Source organism: Cydia strobilella, chromosome 9, assembly GCF_947568885.1.
Source record: "Cydia strobilella chromosome 9, ilCydStro3.1, whole genome shotgun sequence".
Taxonomy (NCBI): domain Eukaryota; kingdom Metazoa; phylum Arthropoda; class Insecta; order Lepidoptera; family Tortricidae; genus Cydia; species Cydia strobilella.
In genome coordinates this window covers 14,255,016-14,273,110 of record NC_086049.1, presented here as the reverse complement: position 1 = coordinate 14,273,110, position 18,095 = coordinate 14,255,016, and the positions used below count along the sequence as shown (strand labels likewise).

Genomic DNA, 18,095 nt, shown 5'->3' with positions numbered 1-18,095 from the left:
GTTAGACACACCCAACTGCTTAAAACATTAATAGTCTGTTGAATACGTTTTCCAATTGTGTTTTAATGATATGCTGTCTAACTTCTATGCTAAATTTAGCCCCTTAGTTGACATTGAAACGTACAGATTCAAACGTATCATTTATTCATATTCATTGTTTACTTTTAAGCTTATCATTATCAATAATTTAGTTGTATTGGGATTGCAAGGCTATGGTTGTATAAGACTGATTTAAATTATAGTATTTCCTCCTTTTGTGAGCACTGACAAGCTGGGACAACACTAGGAAAATGAAGAGTAGGATATGTGCCCTATGCACGAGAGGATCCCTAGTCCACACGCGGCGGGTGTATGCTCTCCCAGGTGGGTAGGGGTTGGAGTTTCCATTGCTCATGATTATTAAAGATCACGACTCCCAGTTCTTTTTCTGAGGCTTGCTGAGGATTTTTAGTTCGTAGCATGTTGAATGGATAAATATATTTCAAAAGAAACACCGCAATAAGACGAGATATTGTAAAGTCATCCTTAAATCATTTTTAATTAACTGGAAAATACTTGTCAAAGTTGACAGCCTGTATTTAATTAGAAAAAGTGAGAAGGTACTAAAAACCTGTACTAGTTATAGTTAACGCTATCTCTACTGAGCTCGTTCACTTACATTGTTAGTATTTCTTTTGTGTGAGCGCGTGCTGGCCTTTGTGCCTGAGGCTCACACACAATGTCCACGCGCTCAGGCACAAAGGCCACGCGCTCACACAAAAAAAATAATGGCTTTTGTTTAACAGAATGCCATTGTTAGTACAGGTAAGTGAACGAGCTCAGTAGAGATAGCGTTAACTATACCATACTTACCAATAGTACAAAACGTGTTCTTTTATTATTATTGTTACAAACTGGAACGCTGACGAGTATAAGGACCGATTGTCCTACACAAAGTATGTTTGTTTGTGACTTAGCTACAAGAATTAATGGGACTGGGACGTGACAACCACTCACTATATGGGACGTAATGAGACGTATTTTCATAGTTAACGTTAACTTACAGCCGTTTGGGATGGCGAGCTTGTTGGATCTTGTGAAACATTGTCTGTTCGTTCGCAGCGTAGACGCGTGATTTAAATTAAGATCTTTTAAAAATTAAGAGGTGGGATAAAACTCCAGTAGAACTCACTATACCTATGTAGAATGAAGACTATATCTATGTAGGATTTACCTTACCATTATGTACCTAAAAAAGGACAACTTTAAGATCTCCCTACATCGGTTCGTCAACTGATGCTACCGTCAATATCGTCGTCCGACGGTTCCTTGTAAATTGGGATCTTGACCAGATCAGCGTTTCTTTGAAAGAGATTCTTGAGTAGCTACACTAGCTACCATGTCTTAAAAAACCTTTATGAGCTAGGAGCCATCTATTTCACAAACTACACCGTATCTATTATACAAACTACATAACGCCATTCTACGCCGGTCGCTACAACACGTTATAATACTTATTTTCACGTTTAATACGTTTTCCCGCTTAGACGCGTTTTTGGCTTTAGTCCCTCCAGAATTAATCTTCTTAAGCTAAAAACTGTAATAGATGTCATATATTAAAGAAAAAGTGACGAAGCCCTCCAGTGGTGAAGGCCGGATTCGAACCGGCGTCTTTAGCTATCCGGCCTTCACCACTGGAGGGCTTCGTCACTTTTTCTTTAATATATGACATCTATTACAGTTTTTAATTTATATATAGTAGTGTGACTACTTAAAAAACACAAATCAAAATATATAATAAAATAATTTGATTTGTTCCCAAACTTCTTCTTAAGCTAGTTTTTCCGAAAGTGCTCCGCCAAGTCCGCCATTTTTTGCTTCTGAAGAATAAGCACCTCCTCCCTGTAGGATAGGCATTTTATAGCGAACTGGCGGTTACAATTAGGCTACACATGCTAGCCGCACTGAAGGATACTATGTCACCTAAATAATGAGGGTTTCCTCCGCTTAGTGGCACGCACTCCGAATTATTTGTACTGCAGCTGACTGATACAGCGCGTCGCCGTTTGCATACACAATGTTAGAACCTAACACACACTACACAGGTACAGAAAGACCTATGAGAATTTCAACTATGAACATATTTACGCCCTTATGACTTGGAAGGAAATTTTACACTCTAGTGTTGATGTAACTTAAGTCCTCAGTACAGCTTAGTGGTTATAGAATGTAAGCTTTTAGACATAAGTTTGATAGTCGCATGTATAATAAAATGGACTTACGGCGATAACATTTTAACGTAAAGAATTAGGAATGTTTACCGTGAGAGAAAACGTCTTTTACTGCTGTCTAGCTTTTAATGGTTACTTTAAAGCTCTATTGCCTTTGTTAATACATAATGTACCGCATATGTTACCTTTCCGAAAGTTAATAAGACATTTTAATTCAAATAGTTTGAGTTAATCGTGAGAAAAGCGTCTTAAGGGCCGACGATTTACCTCCTACAAAGTAATTGAAAGATATATACATAATTTATGGACTGACAAGTCGCCTTAACGCCATGTATAAACGGATCAGAGTCCCATACAAACAGTCCGATTCAAATCAGCTAAGCGCCTGAAGGGTGCGCAAAAACCCAAGTACCTTACTCAACTTACTTTGAAACTTACAAATTTGTTAAGTTACTGCAACATTAAAATAATGTTAATATTCCTAGGGATAGTTCTCATGCACAAATTATACCTACTTACAGCGTTTTAATATGATGCCCTCAATATTACATTAAAGTAAAATAAGTTCTTAACAAAGTCAAGATTGAATTAACTGTATGTAAGAAGTATTAAGGCTCACATTGCAAATACCGAATTATATATTCACACGTTAACATATATAACTATAACTCATTTAATTGCACCCTAACCCTTATCAGGGTACTTGGGCTCAGTTTCAACCAAGGCGCACATGGGTATTTTTGTATCGCTTAACACGCCACAGTTTAAGGATTAGGGATGTCAGCTACAAATTTTAAAAATACTAGGCTACTTTTGTCAAATTTTTGCAATGTAGAAAATACGCCACCTAGAAAGAAAGGTGTCTTAGTATTTTACATGTCAACAATGTTGCTGTATAAAGACCTAAATTAGCTCCATGCATGAATTTATTTTTATTTTTGGATTCATAATTTATATCGCTGGAACACCGGAAATGATAAAAATACTTTTGTAAACCTTAACATTATTTTATTAAAAAATATTTAAAATGTTGAAAATTTTTGAGCAGTTGAAACGCTCATAATTTTTGGCGCGAATTCAACAGAGCGTGATGACGTCACACGTTGGGCGGCCCAACTGACGTTTGCTACTAATGACACTAATCTGTCGAACGCGTGACGTCACGTGGCGTTTCGCTCACTAGCTTTTCGCGGGCAAATTTTTGTACTTTTTATTTATAATTTTAAGTAATTAAATGGTAATTCAAAAACGGAAATGCATTTGTAACATGATATAACGGTAACAAACATCCGAATAAAACATATTTCGTTCAAATATAAACTTCATGCATGAGGCTAATTGCTAGCAGGATGGAAAAGAAATGCCTAGTAGCTAGTAATGAACCGAAATACAGTCACACCAAAAAAACTCTACTTTTTAGAGAAAACATCCTGTATTCTCATAGATATAGAAACCTGACATAGAAATCCTGATTTTTTCAAAAAATAATAAGTTGAAGTCAACCCTAACCGTATAATGTATAATTTCCAAGTAATTTGATATTCAACGCGCCAGAATCAACACTCAACCCAACAGGCGTGAAACAAAGACACTTACGCGGGAATTGAAATTCATCCACTCGAAAAACGCATGCAATGCAGAAATAAAACGCAATCGAGATACGCATCTTTCTCATACGGCGTTTTTTAATGGCGAATTGCTTGTTCAATGGGGACTGATTAAAATAAATACGAGTTTTATTAGACTTATTAGGACCGATTTTTATTTTGTTGCCGATTTTTTAGGACATACGGTGAACTTAAGATACTTAACTTGCCGATGATGTTTTACTACTCTTCAAAAGCCCCACGAGTAACGACGCCTATACAAATATAACCGAAACATACGTCACAATGGTAAATTGGCTAAAAGATCACAACCTTGTAATCAATAACAAAAAGTCTAAAATTATCCAGGGAACTGTCTATATACACCAAATTTTATTGAATTTAGACGGAAATAAAAATCGACGCAATTATAAATAAAATATGGAAATATATATAATAGAGGTACATGGGGTAAATTTATTTCCACAATCATATGAAATTATTGTCAGGTAATGAATTCGACCAGTGAAGACGTGTCGTTGCTCCGTGAAGACGGTCCTCGTAAATTGGACCGAAACATCAGAAACATGTCGAACTATTCGACTTAATAATACGTGAGTGACCCAGTTTAAAATAATTTAATATGTTTGAGTCTCACGGGAGTTTTATAGATGATGAATTACCTACAAAACCAATATAATCTGGTAAATTACTTCTTGTTACTAGAATACTGATTTTTTTAAATATTGCGACCAACCAACACCTCTGTTGATTAGAGTATCGTGAAAAGAGTCTTTGTCCGTAGAAGATTTCATGGCAGTCCGTTGCCCGATGTGCCCAGCCCACTTGCCCAGCACTTGAAGTACTTGTGAGTATAAACTTTTTTGTTTTTTTTTTTACCTTTACTTTGCGCGGGATTTATGCCAGCAAAAACGGGTGTACCTGAAAATAAAAGTACATAATTAGTTAAATTTATAAAAAAAATACAAAAAAAATTTGACAGCGGTGGGATTCGAACCCACGCCCTTTCGGACTGGTGCCTAAAACCAGCGCCTTAGACCACTCGGCCACGCTGCCTTGTTGCCATGTGGTGAATTTACGAGCAGCATTCCATACAAGGATTTTTGTCATATGTCTGTAACTTTCAGCTTAGAATATGTGCAACATTTACACTTGTGTATTTAATTAACTTGTAACCTCTGATAAAATATGACTAGTTTCGTTAAAATTGCACAATCCTTGGAGTTATATTTATTTGAGCAATTTTTCTTGAATACCTATCAATTCATTTGAAATAGGTACCTGCAACAATAAGTATGTAACACACACAACCAAGGCCGCAAAAATATCTTACACGTGTCACATATTTTTGCGGCCTTCGAAGAATAACATATTTGTCGTGAATATCGCGAATCGTTTAATAGTTACCAACGCCATGGAGTAGATGGCGCTCGTAATCACGTTTAAGTTAAATAACCGCTTCTAGGTTGTGGTTACTTTTGAAGGTAAGACAAGAGGGTATACGCCCGAACGACAGTATGAAAAGGAAGTTGTGGTTGTGTGCGAACAAATCTACGGGAAGAGTGATATTTGCTTTTGGATCTATTCAAGAACTTTCTTGTAGTGCTATTAGAATAATGAAGTGTCTCTTGTAGATTGTGAGTAACGTATATCAGTATTCAGTGTGAACAGTGATCCGAAGGCATTGTTGATGGCCAATGTAAGTAAAGTTCAATCATAATTATACGAAGGGTTTCGTCCGAAGATATTAGTAATTCAGAATAATAAAACACATTGGTTGAGACAAAAGTTTAGACTCCAAAATAAAAACTCCTAATATCATTTATAAACTAAACAAATATAAACAATTTGAAGTTTAAGAGAAATGTTTGTTCAAAATCGTTCCATTTATGAATTAAAAAAAAAATTAATAAATTCTATTGCCTAGCCGTTAGTGACCGCAACTTCCCCATTTGCATGAACGCCATCATTTTATTTACAACCCTATTATAACGGAAAAAAGTCGTTTTTTGATCGCATCAGTTCTCCCATTTGTTTTTAAAGATAATGCCAACATGACAAAGTCCGCAGCGGGTGGCAGTTTTTGAGTGGCCAGTACCCTCAACTCAACACTGCAAACTTATTGCATACCTTATGTAAAAGGTATAAAGTCCATTATTGGTTAGTTAAGTGTTGCCAGTACACCTAAAAATAATGGGAATAGCTCCTGCTGTTTCTGTGTAAATTCGCGTTGGTTTAAATTAGCGAGGAACGAGGGACATAAGACGCTCGGGCTCGGGCATTATTTGACGAAGTAGGGCTACCTAAAGTTTTTAAGGTGTATTTAATATATGTTTATGTTAATAATCACTAGGTACGCCTTATAAAACAAAGTCCCTTGCCGCATATGACTGTTTGTGTGTGTATATTCACGGATTTTCATGCGGTTTTCACCTCTCAATTAGTGATTCTTAAGGAAGGTTTAGGTGTATAATTTGTTACGGTTTTGTGTAACTCATGCGAAGCCGGGGCGGGTCGCCAATAGTAGATAAGTCGAAATCTTCGGCTTGTCCTATATTATGCCGTATGACCTGTGGGCCAAAATAATCACACGTTGTTCCACCAATTGTAGAGGTGTGTATAAACTGTAGGGGTGAAAATAAAATAAACTTAGATTAGTTTTAAACTTATTACTTATAAAGTATGAAGCTTGTCGCTTAAATTAGATATAAAACCTGAGCAAAAGAAGATTTTTAAAATCCCGGCTACTTGTATAGGAACCTTTACACTTGTTGCACATAAATTGAGGTTAAAAATAACTATTCTTCTAAAATTTTGAAAGATTTTAACATCTATTGAAATAATCTCCGGAATGCCAACGAATTCGAAATTAATGACGGAAATAAAAGTCAAATAGCTCTAAATACCGAAGAGTTTACTATGAAGAATAAGAGCTATTAAATCTAAGTATACTCATATGGGTCATCTTATTAAAAGTATCGTAGTTGCATTATATCCATAGACTTCCCAGAGACAAGAAGCTAATGAAGACTAGTAAGACAAGTAGGACCTAGGTTAAGGTACTCGAAGGTAATTGTTTTCCATCAATATTGCACTTTTTCATACATTTTGTAGGCCACATACATCAGTTTTACATATGTATCTATCTGTAAGGCAATTTGACAAAGTAGGGCCGTAATATTATATGGTCTCTTTCAAATAGCTCAGATGGGTATCTTTAGGTACCAAATCTGACAGGATATCTTTCTTTATAGATTCGGTAGGTTCCCCGCCCTCCGGGCCTTTAAAAATATCTCGACCAGAAGCCCTACCGCGAAAAACAAAAATCTAAATTTATTTACCCACCTACCTCTTCATCTCTCGAATATACAAGAGCAATACAGAAGTAGATAACGAAATTTCGATATTAGTTTTTCGCGATCGGCCCTCAGAAGTCCGCGCTAGTGATGGTGTCCTGCAGCGGCCACGGTACGAGCAAAATTGCACGTAATGGCGCGATTGCAGCTGAAATACTTACCCCTTACCCCCAACTCATAGCAGGTCGTCATGCGGAAGACAACATATTAGTCACTTTCCAAATAAATTTTCATAGAAAGTCGCTTGTTGTTATGATATTGAGGGTACACGCTTAAAGATTCTATCTATCAATATTAAGAGGGCCCGGCCCTCTGTCGCTGCAGCATTTTCCATTCCAGCCTATTCTGGGCTTTCATTTTCATTTCCTGGTATAAATGGCTACAGCACCATTCTTTAATCCGTGTCATGTATGATATTTTGGGTCTTCCTCTACCTCTTCTTTTCTCAATCCTACCCTCTAGTATAATTTTGTTTAGCCCTTCGTGTCGGAGTATGTGACCTATGCATTTAGCTCTACGTTTTTCAATGGCGTGCATTATTTGTCTTTTCTCTTTTGCCTTCTCTAGAACTTTCTGGTTAGTGCGCTTTTTTGTCCAGCTGATTTTAAGCATCCTGTGCCAACACTACATTTCGAATGCTTCTAGACGACGGCGGCTTAAAGATTGACAGGCCTTATTATTCACTCGTCCCTGATTATATCTTAGCCGTTAAATAAAATGATATTACATGTTTATGTTGTCGTAAATCTGAATACACGTAAGATTTATTGTTATAGGGCTCTGGGCCCACAAATAAAGTTTCGACGGTTTGACCAAACGACTTTTGCGATTGCTTTTGCGAATTTTCGACAAGAGAATAGATGAAAGTCGTAAATTATCCGAGTGAGCACCTATAGTTGGACCTGGGCCTTATTACCTGGGCAATAAATTTCATTTTGCTATATGTCAAAGCCCAGTTTTATTAAGTTGAAGGAATTGAAATGGCTTCATTGTGTTTCTAGAATTGAGATCGCGGTGACATTTGATTAGTGCGTTTTACGTGATAGAGCAGTTTAAAAGCTTCTATGACATTTAAATGTATGTATATTCTAGCACCGTTTTAAGGTGCGAAATAATACTTAAATCTATTCTATCCTGATAAATATCTGATCGCATTACACGTAGGAAGGATGTAATTTAGCAAATCGTTCCTTGCTGAGTCACAACAAGAATTATCCCACACCTGGTTATGAGTGGGCATGCGATTATGCTAGGGCTTAAATACAGTACCAGTGTATAATGTATCACCCTTACGTCTTTAGAAAAAAACATGGGTAAATAATGTAAATATAACTACCCAAGAGCAAAGGTTTAGTTTGTATGCGGTTGTGTGGCAGCGGATAAGTTTAAATGACCTTTATATTATACCGGGGCCTATTTACACGATGCGAATTCATACCTATATTTGCCATTAAGCGCAAGTAGCAAGTAAGAAATGTTATGAACTTGCAATAAAAATTAATCAATGTGTAAACAGTGTGAAGGCAAACTAATGCGAAGGACAGTCACACTTATGCGTATTCAAATACACATAACATATTCTATACTGTGACATAGTGCACAAGGGATTGATTTACAGTAGGGTGATGTAATGTAATTAAATTTTCAATATCGCAGCTATAAAAGTCTGGAAGTAGGGTTAGTCTGAAAATAGGACGCCGACTTGAGGCGAATTAAAAATCCAAGTCGCATACGATGCGATACCAATGACATTTTGTATAAACCTTTCTTTAGTGATGAAAATATAGTACTTTTCGTACTATATTGTTTTTGTATAATATATTAACTGAAATATAGTACAATACTATATATTATAGTATGGGTGGCAACCCTATCAAGAAGTATCACTCTTTATAGTTTCCGTTACAATTCATCATCACTAGGTTTCTAATTTCACCCTATATGTAAGTAGTGTATCGTAACCTATAATTTTTCATTTCTGCACGCAATATGGTAAAGATTGTTATTGCAAAAGCCACGTTACATCGATAATTAGGCATAACCAGAATGTTCTGAAATAGAGCAGGTTATTACGGGTATCCTTGGAAAAATGGCCGATAACCTCTGGAGTAAGCGACCTACGTGGGCGTAGTGCGTTCGGATCGTCATAGATATTCAATATTGATGGACATTTAGTTTACCCGATTCGCGAAAGGAATTTGTAGATACATACGTTACAAACAGCTCGACAGATTTTAACAAGTAAGAGTAACATATGGGTATATTTTGTTGAAACTATTTTTTAGTTCTCCGTGCAAGTACCCGCCAAACCTGATAAAACCAAGTTCTGTTAAATTCTTAATAGGTACGCAATTTATTTGTGATATTTATTCACTTTTTATTTGTGATTATGCACAACGCGATAATAATTCATAAAAAAATGTAAAATTTGTATTTGGTTTCCTATTCTTACTTACTTGGCTGGCGCGATGACCCAAAATGAGTCTTGGCCTCCAACACAAGAGCATGCCATGCACTTTGCCCAGAGCGGTATCACGCCAGCTTTCGCCGACGCTGAATCAGAATCACTATTGAGCGTCAAAGAGACTCTAACTCACGACCTTGATTTATTGTGCCAAATTAAGGGGGTCGCATAGCGATTCTGAGTTAGTTGTAAAAAAAGTTCAGATTTTTTTTATGATGACATCTCTGATTATCGGTTGGTACGGGTTATTTAAGATCTTGAACATATCGTCCATACGCTAGCCGTCATTGCCGATCGGATCGAGTTATTATCGTGCATAAATCCATAATGATCGGCTGTCCCGGAGATAAGTGGCCATTACCGCCGTTCGGTGCAAATGAGGTGGGCCTGCGTCGACGAATTAGGCCCTCGTCCTAGGCTCGTTCGCCAGTGCGTTGGCCGTAATAGTACTTAATTTCCCATAGTGATAAATTTTTATTGCTTACCCTGAATACCTTAAGGTTTGACGGAGTGATGGTTTAAATCGTGTGAAGATTTAAATGAAAGCGCCTTTTTATATACTAGCAACCCGCCCCGGCTTTGCACGAGTAAACGTAAACAAATTATACACCTAACTCTTCCTCAAGAATCACTATATTTATAGCTGAAAACCGCATGAAAATTCGTTCAGTAGTTTTTGTGTTTTTTGCGAACATAGAGACAGACAGACGTGGCGGGGGACTTTGTTTTATAAGGTGTAAGATTTAGGGTTCTTAAGGGTCGGCATCTGTCTGTGATATTACTTATGTCCATGGACTACGATAACCGCTTTCCATCAGGCGGCTCGTCTGCTCGTTTACTGACTATTACATATAATACAAACTGAGAACCTTCTTTTTTTTGCGGTTAAAAATAAAATCACTGTTTAATTTAAATCTTTATTATTTACTTATGAAAAAGGATACGAATAATGTTCACTCGTCACATAACATATCACCCGGATCACCCAGATGATTGATTTGATTATATTGAACGAATGATTCTTTATGGAATCCTTTAGGTTTTTCGATAGCTATTTAATCGTATGGCATAAGTACAAAAATAAGTAAACTAATTATTATTAACATTAGTAGGTCTAGTAATTTAAACATCAACATTTAGGGTGCTGAGCCAAGCAGCTGCGTCGGGTGTGAGATGCAGCAGATCTCCTGATGGCCCATACCAAGGGCCAGCGCTGGAGGGGGCAGCGCTGAATAATATGTTCCATGGTCTGATCCTGATCAAGAGCTGTCCCTCCACCCCCATTTCTGCAAAAGGTAGTTGCATCGGCCGCGACCCGTTCTATTAAGCCGACACCATTGTTTTCTTGGGAGGTCAAACCCTGTGGAAGTCGATAGGGCTTGTAATTCTCGAGTTTGCATTGGCGGCGGCCCATTCATTTTCCCAAGCCTCTGGCATATTGAAACTTGAGTGAAACTTTTCGATAGTAATAAATAGAAATGGGAATAAGGCCTGAAGGCCTAAATAGAGATGAGAATAAGGCCTGAAGAAGAAGAAAGTAATAAATACGCTACCTATGTCTGTAGTCTCAGATATATATTAGTTTTAGTGAACTGAGAAAGTAAAGACACATTTTTCACTTCACCATAATTAACACGGCTAAACCCTTAACAAAATCAGTGTATTTACTTTGTCGGAAATTGAAGCGGTGTACAATATGATTGTATTATGAGATTATGACGCGGGGTCGGTGACCGCAGGGCGCGTCCCGCGGTTCGCGCGATAATCCTGCCAGCGCTAGGGTTGCCAACGTTTAGGGATGACATCGTTTTGACGTGATAACGTCTTATAAATCGATGAACACCGGTAGCATGCACGAAAAAGTGTCACGTTATGGACAGATCTCCATGAAAACGATGTGGACAGATCTCCATGGTAACGTTACGTCAATGTTTTCTTATGACGTTATCACGCAAAATTATCGTCCGTAAACCGAGCTTACAGAACCATATTTTATTTCAACAAAAAATAATTAGCCTAACTTAATGAGTAATTCACAAAGTAACTGGAATTACATAAGTAATAAAGAGATAAATTTTGCTCGATATCCTACAACGGATTCTGTAACAGGTAACACACATGTGCAACCCATCATTTGACAATAATGCCGTAAACGAGGGTAGTTTCTCGCCCCCCCTGCCGCCACCGGCGCCCGCGCCGAGTCATCGGGCGCGGAGGGCTGCGGCCCGCAGTCTGCGCCGGTCCGTCACCGTCGACGCAAGCTCCTGATGACGCTCCTCGGTACGGAGTGAAACATGTCGAGCGTTTTCGACTTAAAACACGTGAGTGACCCGTTATTAATATATTTAATAGGTAACACACAATTCGCAAGTCCCATTTTTGTGTAAGAAGTAACAATGGCAGATTGTGTCACAAGACTCACAAGGGAGCAAAATGGCATATTTACGGCGAGGGCGTTGAATCCCTCATTACGCTCAGGATTCTATTATAATAGAATCCTGAGCGTAGTGAGGGATTCAAGTGTTAACGCCCAAGGTGGAAATAATGTTGATACCATCACATACCGCTTTTCACATCATCTATGAAGGAATTATTATATTTCAAAATATTATTTAAGCTAAAAAAGAATACGACAATAAAAAAACAAAACAGTGTCCTAGAATAGAAAAGTGCCACTTTGATCCCTCCTAACAATGAAGAAAAAGCCCTTTTCCGAATGGATGATGTGCAAAATAAGTTGTTACTGTTGTGCAAACAATTCATACTCATACTCATACTCATTTATTTATAATAATATTTCAGTTCAGTATGTTTCAGTTTTTATGTTTTATATTTATTTATATAATATTCTTTCAGGATAATGTTTAGGGATATCAGTTTAGCACACTTGTTCAGTAAATAGAGTTTTTTTCACGCTTACAGTACCAATAGAGAGTAATAGCTAGTTAAGCCAGTATAAATCCCAATGTTTATTTCATATTTAGTCGGCATTTTCATTTAAGTACTACTGCAGCAAGGGTAATAACTACAGCAAGCTAAACTTTTTAGAATTAGTAGGTATATTCCGTGATTATGACTATTTTATAGCATGCTCCTAAACGGCCTGACGGATTTTAACGAGAATTTTAATGAGGTGTCGGACCTTAAAAAAATACTTTTAGCTTTACTGTTTTGCCTTTTTTCGGTCCATAAACTTTTTTAGAGGTAACGCCTTTTTTCAATGGTGAGACACTGAAAAATTAATGAAATTATGACATGTATCTGCAAATCTGCATGAGCATGTTATTTACCTACCTACCTGCCAAAAACCTACTATGTAAATAGTAATATTTATGTCACTTCAGAATTGACATTATCATGTACCTCTTTTATTATCTTTCAGAAACATCTTCATATTAAATTAACATGTCTTTTGTTGGACGACGAAATAATAGACGTTATTATAAAAATTAACATTTCTGGCATAAAGGTAATTTTTTAGGGTTTACGGAACCTACTGCAGCAAGGGTAATAACTACAGCAAGCTAAACTTTTTAGAATTAGTAGGTATATTCCGTGATTATGACTATTTTATAGCATGCTCCTAAACGGCCTGACGGATTTTAACGAGAATTTTAATGAGGTGTCGGACCTTAAAAAAATACTTTTAGCTTAACTGTTTTGCCTTTTTTTCGGTCCATAAACTTTTTTAGAGGTAACGCCTTTTTTCAAATTATGAAAATTATGACATGTATCTGCAAATCTGCATGAGCATGTTATTTACCTACCTATTTGCCAAAAATACTACTATGTAAATAGTAATATTTATGTCACTTCAGAATTGACATTATCATGTACCTCTTCTATTATCTTTCAGAAACATCTTCATATTAAATTAACATGTCTTTTGTTGGACGACGAAATAATAGACGTTAATATAAAAATTAACATTTCTGGCATAAAGGTCATTTTTTAGGGTTCCGTACCCAAAGGGTAAAAACGGGACCCTATTAATAAGACTCCGCTGTCCGTCTGTCCGTCTGTCTGTCACCAGGCTGTATCTCATGAACCGTGATAGCTAGACAGTTGAAATTTTCACAGATGATGTATTTCTGTTGCCGCTATAATAACAAATACTAAAAAGTACGAAACCCTCGGTGCGCGAGTCCGACTCGCACTTGGCCGTTTTTATTTATTTATATATTCATTTTTTAATTTTTACAGTGGTTTTCATATGTGGCAACAATTGGAAACCCCGACGGTTTATGTAATAGGTAGGTGACGAAATCGCGCGGTCCAATCTGTTTTGTTTACACTTACGATTACCTATTCTATCAATATATTACGTTGAAAAACCCGCAGTGACAACCCTGCCTCGGGCAATAGTAATCGCCGTAGATACATTCTAATTTATCGGTTGTCAAACGCACGCGCACTCGTTTGCGTTACGTTTCGCGTTAGAATGGAAAATGTACGGTTTGCGCGGAAAACGGGGTGAGGAGGGCGTTTTATGTCATTTGAGAGCAAGACGATGCAGTGTTTTTTTAGGGTTCCGTACCCAGAGGGTAAAAACGGTCCCCCTATTAGTAAGACTCCACTGTCTGTCTGTCTGTCTGTCTCTCTGTCTCGCTGTCACCAGGCTGTATGAACCGTGATAGCTACAGTTGAAATTTTAGCAGATAAATTTTTACAGATGATGTATTTCTGTCGCCGCTATAACAACAAATACTAAAAAGTACGGAACCCTCGGTGCGCGAGTCTTACTCGCACTTGGCCGGTTTTTTTAATAAGCCAGACGTTTATTTTCGTAGCGTTGGGATTTCATCCGTTCAGAGCAAAATATTTGCCACTTTTGCATAACAGTAACTACTTACACAAAAATTGAAACTTGCGAACTATTTTGGGTATTACCTGTTTAGGGTGTTGTCAAAATTTATTTATTTATAACATAAGTTCACAATCTTTTTTTACTCAATGTGTTCAGCTCTTATTTTTTTCAGTACAATGAGAAAACACAGCTAAGTTTCAAATTCAATCCACTTCCCGTAGCCCATATTTCGTCCCAACTTACCCGCCCCCTGTCTAGTCCGGATTATGTCTTAATTGCCTGCCAATCTGCCTTTTAGGCTTATGCTAGTCTAGTCTAAAGCTTAGGTCTGAACGTATCGACTAGAAATGCTATTAGTAACGAAGCCCTATAATATTGACGATAGAGATTTATAATTCCCACGGAAATGCTATTCGGGTACAATTACTAATAAGGAATACGCGATTCAAGCAATAAGAAGTGACAATGGAAAACTACCTACACTTTATAGGCCTGTAGGTAGGTAGAGAGACTATATATGAAACGTCAAAACAAAAAGTATTAATTACAGCAAACTTTGATTCGTGGGGTAAAATTGACTATCGATTTTTAAATTCAGATTTTGCTTTTGAAAGTTTTCATAATGTATTTATGTTAAAGTTTCCAACCACATCATTAAATAGGTAGAGAAAACTGTTCAAAAGAGAGACGTATCGTGTTATGCCTGTCCATACAGGATATCCCATAAAGTCATGAAATAAAATCATTAAGAGGCCGGTGTCGATTTTAGTCGCAAAAATGTAAAATTGATAGATTTAGTCGGTGAAATTGTACACCTTTTGTTACCTAATTGAAATAACAAGTACTGGTTTCTATTAGCGCATCTTCTTATCTTACCTTTTATCAGATCAATTTGTTGAAAACAGACTCACTAAATTAGTAATGTTTGCTTTTCTGATGAACGTTTAGGTAAACGCGCGTAAAGCACTGATTTTGTCGCTCTTATTTGTAAATTTCGTAAAGTTTGGACGGCTAAATATGGTAATTTTGTATTACACATATCCTGTACTTGACGTTTATCAGACTACATTTTTATTATTATGACTTTGAAGTATTGTAAATGAAAGTTAGACGAAATCAATTTTCTCCAGAAATTACTTCAAAACAAGTGACAATTTCTCTGAAAATCGACTTAATTTCAACGTAATTTTGATACTAGTCAATCTACAATATTTATTGAAACTATTCTTATACATCAATTTGTATAATATACCATCATAAATTTTTGATGAATTTTTAAAAACCTCCCTAGGCTACGGTAACTGCTTACCATTAGGCGGGCCGTATGATTGATTGCCACCAACGTGGTATAAAAAAAAGAAGCTCAGCAAGCTCGGCCGACGGAGTTTGGTTCTCATTTTAAAACTACGGGTTGGATTGTAATGAAACTTTGCACATATTAGACATGAGGTATATCTAGTCTATAAATAGTTTATATAGCTCCAGTTTATAAAACAAACGAAATAGAGCAAAAACAAGTTTCGTATGAAAAAAATAATTTCCTACATTACCACACCACGCTTTCGAAGTTATCCCAATGCAAGGTTCTTCGATTTGGTTTTTAGTTATTTTCTAGCTGTTGTAATAATTTCGTTGAAATTGCATATGCATGTTTAAACACCAAATGCCGTAGCTTGCTGTTTGCCTGCAGCGACTGCTGGCAAAGGCCACTGGACCAGAGCCAATGTGAAGCACCTTGTTGACATTATTCAGGGTCACGATCCACTGCACGCTACCATCCCTCATCATTACAAGTCGACTCTCCACGGCAACCCACTACTATCTGTTACTACTGCTGATGTGCCATCGCGAAGTTTTCAAAATTGCGTAATTTCCACATGGAAAAATATCTAAAACTTCTCGTATTTTTGTATGGGAATCTAAATTAACTTTTACTTACTTACTTAACTTACTGAGAAACTTCGCAACTTGCACATTTGTAGTTTCTACCTACTATCTGTACGATGATTTGTATACCATAAACTAAAAGCTTAATTAAGATTGACGTCTTCACACTCATCTTCGAACCACTTCTTTTGGCTTCATACATTTAAAAACTCAATGGTACGAACCGGTATTCAAATCACCACCAAATATACCTATACCACCACATGAAAGTGTGTCGTGATCAATTATAAATAGCTAGCTACCAATAGCTTCAATAGGGCAGACATAGGGAATAGGGCTTGTAAGATTTTTATTACTGTATGTATGTTAGTTTGTAATGTATGTATCTATGGGCCTTAATTGCCTGATAATAAATTATATTTAATTTAGTTTAATTTACTTAATAACCATTTAACGCAGACCCCCTACAGTTTTCATCTCCCTGAATACCAGATTTAAAGTTATGCTGGTCGATCGTCGACGGCAAATCGCATGGTTGTTTAGCAAGGCATGATTTGCGAGTATTAAAGACAATGCAATGGTGGAACGATTTGTAATTGATTTATTAAGGAAATTGAATTGATTTGCTAATTATGCACGGATGTTTGGGCTTGGGTAGTTGACAACATTAAATTAACACGAGTGGAGTGACTAATCGGCTTCGAAAGGGAAATGTAGGATTTGAACTAGATTCGATAATTGGTGAATTAGATGTGCTGCCGGATGGACGGATTAAACGTATTTAGCTGTGCGCAGTGCCTGTACGCATTACGCACAAGATGTGAAAAAAAAGTGTGTGCGTGTAATCTTTATGCGCGATTGAAGTAACACTTCTTTGACGTTTATCGCTATGTTGGCACTTTGACGTGTGTCCTATTATGCGTGTGTCGCTACTGAGCGTTACTTCTGTCAGAAAAAAAGTCTGAGTTATCCTCTAGTCGCGCCTAAAGAAGTTTCACTTCAAAAAACTTTTTGGAGTTTATCACTATGTTGGCACTGACGTAGTGTCCTATTGTGCGTGTGTCACTGAGCGTTACTTCCGTTAGCAAAAAAAATCTGAGTTACCCTCTAGTCGCGCCTAAAGAAGTTTTACTTCAAAAAATGTCAAGTTTGATGGTCCTACGTTTTTATAGGTATCTATTAATCGCGTTTGACAGTGCGTGGCCTAGCGCCTGAAAAGCAGTTTAAAAACATTGAAGCATCGATCCCTTGTTGGTCACATGTCACATGCATAATTTTTGAAAAGATGAACCACAGCACTAGCTAATTCTAAATCTATTGCCTCTAACGATCGACTCAGAGTAATTGCGACGTAACCAACGTTTTACTTTCCGTGATTTTGTAAGGGGAGTAATTAAAGTGCGTTTCGGGCGCGGCGTCACGCCCCGTCAAACACATTACGGTCGGAACAGGGAAATCACTACGCGATACACTGGGGAGAAAACCTTTGTAAGGCTGTACGTATTCGTAAGGATCAACGTACATCGCGATTCGTCAAGTTTATTTCCTAAAAGTAGGTACTTAGTTGGCATACACTCATTTGGTACCCAGTACAGTCAGTTCACTAACATAAGTATCCACATTTCTACTTAGGTAAACAGCTAGGATGGCGACATGGGTTAAGTTAAAACACTAACTGTACATATATAATTTCGGTGCAATGCAACTATGTTACTGCAACAATTTCATTCATTTCATTTACACTATTTGAAAATTACAATTAGG

General features: G+C 37.1%; 1 protein-coding gene and 1 non-coding gene across 2 annotated transcripts in view; both read right to left on the bottom strand.

Annotated features, from left to right (window-relative positions):
* The window catches only part of LOC134744385 (caskin-2), a 394,551-nt gene that overhangs the window by 196,120 nt on the left and 180,336 nt on the right, over positions 1-18,095 (bottom strand). The window contains exon 2 of the mRNA XM_063678180.1: positions 4,697-4,738. Within this exon, the coding sequence (XP_063534250.1) occupies positions 4,697-4,738 (42 nt within the window). The remainder of the gene's footprint in view (positions 1-4,696; positions 4,739-18,095) is intronic.
* On the bottom strand, positions 4,794-4,873 carry Trnal-uag (transfer RNA leucine (anticodon UAG)). The gene has a single exon. It is a non-coding gene; the product is annotated as a tRNA-Leu (tRNA).